General features: G+C 38.1%; 1 protein-coding gene across 1 annotated transcript in view; it reads left to right on the top strand.

Moving 5' to 3' along the window:
- abcc5 (ATP-binding cassette, sub-family C (CFTR/MRP), member 5) overlaps positions 1 to 6,233 on the top strand; it is a 50,450-nt gene that overhangs the window by 39,696 nt on the left and 4,521 nt on the right. Inside the window, 6 exon segments of the mRNA XM_016575705.1 lie at positions 151 to 433; positions 542 to 741; positions 2,815 to 2,843; positions 3,557 to 3,604; positions 3,752 to 3,941; positions 5,786 to 5,945. Of these exon segments, the coding sequence (XP_016431191.1) occupies positions 151 to 433; positions 542 to 741; positions 2,815 to 2,843; positions 3,557 to 3,604; positions 3,752 to 3,941; positions 5,786 to 5,945 (910 nt within the window).

The following is a 6,233-nucleotide window of genomic DNA, read 5'->3' as shown; positions in this document are numbered from 1 at the left end:
AAGTCCGAATTGTGAGATAAAAAGTCGCAATTACCTTTTTTTTTTTTTTTTTTATTCAGTGGCGGAAACGGGCTTCCATACACACTTCTATTTTCAGACAAACTCTCTTACCTGTCTCACACGTCTAAACGTTTCCCTGTCTTCTCTCAGTGGACACACGTCTGCCATTCCAGGCTGAGATGTTCATTCAGAACGTGATTCTGGTGCTCTTCTGCCTGGGTGTGATTGCCAGCGTGTTCCCGTGGTTCCTGGTGGCAGTAGGGCCGCTGGTGCTCCTCTTTATAGTGCTGCACATGGTTTCTCGGGTCTTCATTCGAGAACTCAAACGATTAGACAACATCACACAGTCACCTTTCCTGTCCCACATTGCCTCCAGCATTCAGGGCCTGACCACAGTGCATGCTTATGGGAAAGAGGACGAATTCCTTCACAGGTAAACGCTGGGATGTCACTCTGCCTCACTTTATTGTGTGTTTCTCCTTAAACGATAAGACTTCCAGTGAGCGCGGTTGATGGATATTGTCTGTGTGTTTTCTCCCAGGTATCAGGAGCTGCTGGATCAGAACCAGGCTCCCTTCTATTTGTTCAGCTGCGCTATGCGCTGGCTGGCTGTGCGCCTGGATGTGATTAGCGTGGCTCTCATTAGCATCACGGCTTTGATGATCGTCCTCATGCACGGCCAGATTCCTCCTGCATACGCAGGCTTGGCCATTTCCTATGCTGTGCAGGTGAGGGGAAATTGTGTAAATGTTGTTTTTCTCTTTTAAATGGATGGCTCACCCAAAATTGAACATTCTGTCATCAGTTACTCACCCTAGTGTCATTCCAAACCCATAAAGCCTGGCTCACACTACAGGAGTTTTAGCCCCGATTTCCCTCTCCAGAGAATCGGAGCAAAAATCTTATCGAGCACCTCGATCGGTCCCGATGTTCAGCGCGGATTATCTGCTAATGTGAGGCGTTCACAGATCAAATCTTGCACCTCCCGATCTGCACGCACACAAACCTCGGGGCCGCCCCGATCGTATAAAACATGTTTTATATTTGTCGGCGCCCATAGCCTTGTGGTTAGTGCGTCGACATATAGCGCAACAGCGCTCACGGCGACCCGAGTTCGAATCCCGCCTCGAGGTCCTTTGCCGATCCTGCTCCCTTCTCTCCTCCCAGTGCTTTCCTGTCAGCTCTCTACTGTTCTCTCACAATAAAGGCATAAAAAGGCCATAAATCTAACTTTAAAAAAATTTGATATTTAGGATTTAAATTGGGATGATGACAGCTATATGATTATGTCAGTACTTTCATAACAGCCAATGCATGGCCGCAAAACAGCTGCTGACGGAGGAAACTGCTTCTTGCTTTTTTTTTTTTTCTTTTTTTTTAGTAACATGACTATCTGTATTAATGTGTCGAAAACGCATCACAACCGTAAGGACAAAAAGAAGCACTGGGGTGAAATCGCCTCAGTTTTGAACTTACCGAGTGAGTGTAGAAAGCTGCTAGCACACTAGCTTACATATGTAAACATCACTGAAATATCAATGACGATCTGCTGCGTGAGATCACGTGAGGCCTCCCTCTGGCATGATAATCTCGAATATATCTTGTAGTGTGTGATGCACCTCGAATTTCAAATCTTGTAGTGTGTGCATGTTTAAGATTTGAGGGAAGATAATCTGCAAAGATTCTTCTTATGTGTATGCTGCAACCAGATTGCATAATCGGTTAGGATTTTAAAACGCCTGTAGTGTGAGCCCGGCTTAAGACTTTGGTTATCTTTGAAACACAAATTAAGATTAAACCTGAGAGGTTTCTGTCCCACCATTGAAATTACAGGTAACCAAAACCTACAAGATCCAAAAAGGTTATAAAGGCATTGTAAAAGTCATCTACATGAATCCAGCAGTCTTGTGAATAGATATGATCACTTTATATGATGAACAGATTTAATTGGTAACACTTCATTATTTAATCCATTATTAGCTAATATGAACTGAGCAATATATTTTTACATCATTAACTTTTGTTAATGTTAGTACTCACAATTGTTCATTGCTCATGTTAGTTCACAGTGCATTAACCAATGTTTAAAAATATGTATAAGTAAATGTAGAAAGAAACAAAAGATTCATAAATGCTGTAGAAGTATTGTTCATTGTTAGTTCATGTTAAATAATGAAACCTTGTGTGAATCACATATGGAAAACATGTGCATGGATGTGTGTCAAACATTGATTAGATGTAAATAAAAGCCTAAATTAAATCTGTTCATCATATAAAGCAATCATGTCTTTTCACAAGACTTCGATTAAACTGCTCAATTCATATGTATTTGTTTATGATGCTTTTATGACTTTTTTTTTTATTTTTTAGATCTCTTAAGTTTTGGTTACATAGACTTTAAATGGAGGGACAGAAATCTCTCAGGTTTCAATAAAAATACCTTAATTTGTGTTTCAAAGATTAACCAAAGTCTGACACCGTGTGTACACCGGACACGAGCGGCGCGACGTGACAAAATACAACCGAACCCATTATAATCAGCGATGCTGTCTACTCTAGACAAATCTCTGACAGTAAACTGACGCCGTGTTCTATTTATGACGCACTGACACAGAGTTGAAATGATTTGCAACGGTCACTTTGTCGCGTCCAGTGTAGACAGACTTTAGCTGTTGCGGTGCGGCAACAACTTTCGCGACCGGTGTAGACATGGTGTTATGGGTTTGTAATGACATGAGGGTGAATAAATGATGCCAGAATGTTCATTTTTGCATAAACTATCCCTTTAATTCTAAACTTTTTGTGTGTATGAAGGTATTTTCACTCTAAAGCTTTTGGTGTAGGCCATTTTGGTGTAAAAATTTGTTTGTTTTTTTTAACTCTTGAAAACAAGCTTGGGATATGGTTCGTTTAACTGTTTGCAGTAGTAATAAAAGCAGCACAGCCTATTTTCCAGAAGTAGACCACAACTGATGATGTCAAGCAGGACTGATGCCCTGCAGGCAGAATAGCAAATGCATTTCTCATCACTGCTTAGAAAATCCCACATACTTTGCATCTGTGGCAGACTGATGCACATTCCATTCTGTGCATGTTATGCCTTTTGTCTGATTGGTCTTCTGCCAAAATGGGAAGTGAGAAAAATGCTTTCCATTTTAGCACCTTTTTCTCCTGAGTCATCATTACCTAGTTATACTGGTAAGCAGGTGGTATTCATGTTGATGACGCAAATGCACTGTGGTTTACAGCCAAATCATACGATGTGAAAATAAACCCGCAGTGAAATAGGGAGGGAATCAAACTCAGGTTTGGACCAAACAAACAAAACAAGTATGAAAACAGCATTAGACTTTATTGACAAGTGTAGGATGCATATATTTCCTTCAAATGAGATTATGCATAAGATCAAATTGTCATTTAACATTTGCTCACACAACGGAAGCTATTGTATTGTATAAAGGAAGCAGATTGTACCAGGGTTATTTAACTAAAACTATTAAAAAACATTTTTGTTCCTTAAAAATTAAAATAAACATTAACTATAATGGCCTCTGAGACCGAAGCTCGGTTCACCTCAGTAGAGAGAATCCATCATTACATCAAGGTACCAGTCCTGCATCATTTTTGACTGACAATTTCAACTTGACATTAAAAGCTTCTCTTCCAGATCTGATGTCTGTTGTCACTCTTTTACGATGAATTCAGAAAGGATGAAGTTCAACCTTTGCTTAGTCACCTCTGTCTGTCTTAGTCTCTGTCTCTGGAGGCTCCTGCAAGGGTGAAAAACAAGGCTCCTCCATCTGACTGGCCCCAGGAGGGTGAGATCGTGTTTGATGGGACGGAGATGAGGTACAGAGACAACCTCCCAATGATACTGAAGAAAGTTTCCTGCACCATTCGACCAAAAGAGAAGGTCGGGATTGTGGGACGAACCGGCTCAGGTCAGTCTCTTCTTGTGTCTTTTCTCATCAAGTATGATATTTTATTTTTATTTTATTTTTTATCATTTTGGTAATACCAATGAATTCCATCCCACAGATAGACGTGTGCCGGTATTCGGAAATGCGATATATCACCGTAATGAATATGCACGTTATTGTTATCGTGGGCACTTCAAAATATTGTGAATAATTATTTATTAAAAATTATTCTGATTTTTGGAATGCATTTTAAAAATATTTTTCCCATCAACTGGTCACAATGCACAGCACGGGTGAGCAGCGCATTGCGGAGCGCGTGAGAGACGCTCTGGATGAAAGCGCACATAACTCTCTTGACAGCAGATGGCGCTGAACAGCAGAAATGCAGCAGTTACCCCGGAAACCCCGTAAATAAAACAGCTGCTCTACTTTCTAAAATGTATTTTAATGGTTTTTATAAAACGGAGAGTTCCGGTCCTTGATTCTGATTGGTTGAGCCGTGTTCGAAGCTGTTGTAAATTATTCTACAAACATACACCTTTGTTTACTTCGTGTGTTGCTTGGCAACCACTTTGTTGCAACCACAACTGTTTCTGAGGAACTACATTGATTGGTGGAAGAATACTGTTTTTATTAATATCATTATACTTTATTTGTTCGGTTTTATTTTGTGAAACCTAACTACGTATATGGAATAACCGTTTTATAAAAGCAATAAGCACCGTGAAGCCGTGGTTTACAGTGAATTTATATTAGCTAAGGGGGTTTTAGGCACTCCGCTTCGCATCGTGCCTAACAACGCCCCTTAGCTGTTATAAATTCACTGTAAACCACGGCTTCTTGGGGCTTATTGCTTTCAAATAGCCGTTCAGATTTTCGTATTCGCAGTGGTGTTCATCACAGCGCCAAATACTTAAATATTTAGACTTAATAGGCTGTTTATTTTCAAACTTTTACATTTTAATCTGGATTACAACATGCCCTAGATATTGTTTGAAAATGTTTTAATTCTTTATTGTTTGGTCACACTTTACATTAAGGCTCTATTAATTAACATTAGTTAATTCATTAGTAAACAAACTGTCAATGAAAAATTCTTCTAAACATTCATTAATCTTAGGTAATTTCAATATTTAATAACACATTGTTAAAATAAAAAGTTGCAACTGTTATTTAATGAACTAACGGAATAACTTCTGTCGCAAATGTAGCTATTGCTCATTATTAATGTTAATGCATTAACTAAGGTTAACTAATGAGATCTTATTGTAAAGTGTTACTTATTGGTCTTTAGAATTCTTTGGCACTTTATTCTGTGTGAATTTTTTGTGTATTAGTTTATTGTATGTAAATGTTCAGTTATTTTTGTTATAGGAAACAAGTTATTAAACCTGTTATACTTTGACAACACTTTTTTTGTAACTAAATTTCAATACCGTGATAAAACCGTATACAGTGATAAAAGCAGTAGCAATTAATCGCACCATGAAAATTTGATACCGTCATATGCCTACCCACAGAACAAGTTTTGACTGCACACAACCAAAAATAAATAAATATAATTAATAAAAATAATAATAATACAAATAAAAGAGGGTCTTGTCATTCACATATAATATATTTTTTATGGTTTTAAATACCTAATAAACTATAAAGTGCCTATTAACAGATGGTAATAATAAACGTTTATCAAGACATCATTAACTTTTTAAATAAATTCTTGTGTAAGTCAGATATTCAATTTAAGGTAACTTTTAGAATCAGGAGTTTTTATAAATGACTTTCATGGTGAAAATAAAAGGGGAAAATAGATAAATGTGTAATAAAGAGAAAAACCATAAATCTGTCCTCTCGTCTGTCCTCAGGGAAGTCTTCTCTGGGAGTGGTTCTCTACCGGCTGGTAGAACCGTGTGGTGGCTCCATTAAGATTGACGGTGTCAACATTTGCGACATTGGCCTTGCTGATTTGCGCAGCAAACTGTCAATCATTCCACAGGAGCCAGTGCTTTTCAGTGGTACTGTCAGGTAGGCGGGACTCTGACTTCTGCTGTATCCCAACTGATTCCCAAAGACCATTTCGCACATACAGTCAAACCAAAAATTATTCAGACACCTTCAACATTTCTCACATCATCACAGTTTATTCGCTATAGTTTAGAAAATGGTAATAAAAAAATGACATGAACTTGGTTAAACTGTGTCAGAACAAATTCATCTTGATAATGTCAGATAACTTTGATAGAAAGGTATGTACTGAATTAGGATGAATAGCTGTCAGCTGTTAAATTTAAGTACACAATTAGATAATACCAA

Source organism: Sinocyclocheilus rhinocerous, unplaced genomic scaffold, assembly GCF_001515625.1.
Source record: "Sinocyclocheilus rhinocerous isolate Xijiao unplaced genomic scaffold, SAMN03320098_v1.1 scaffold82, whole genome shotgun sequence".
Classification (NCBI taxonomy): Eukaryota; Metazoa; Chordata; class Actinopteri; order Cypriniformes; family Cyprinidae; genus Sinocyclocheilus; species Sinocyclocheilus rhinocerous.
Note: the sequence above shows the minus strand (reverse complement) of the source record. Positions and strands in the feature narration are given on the sequence as shown.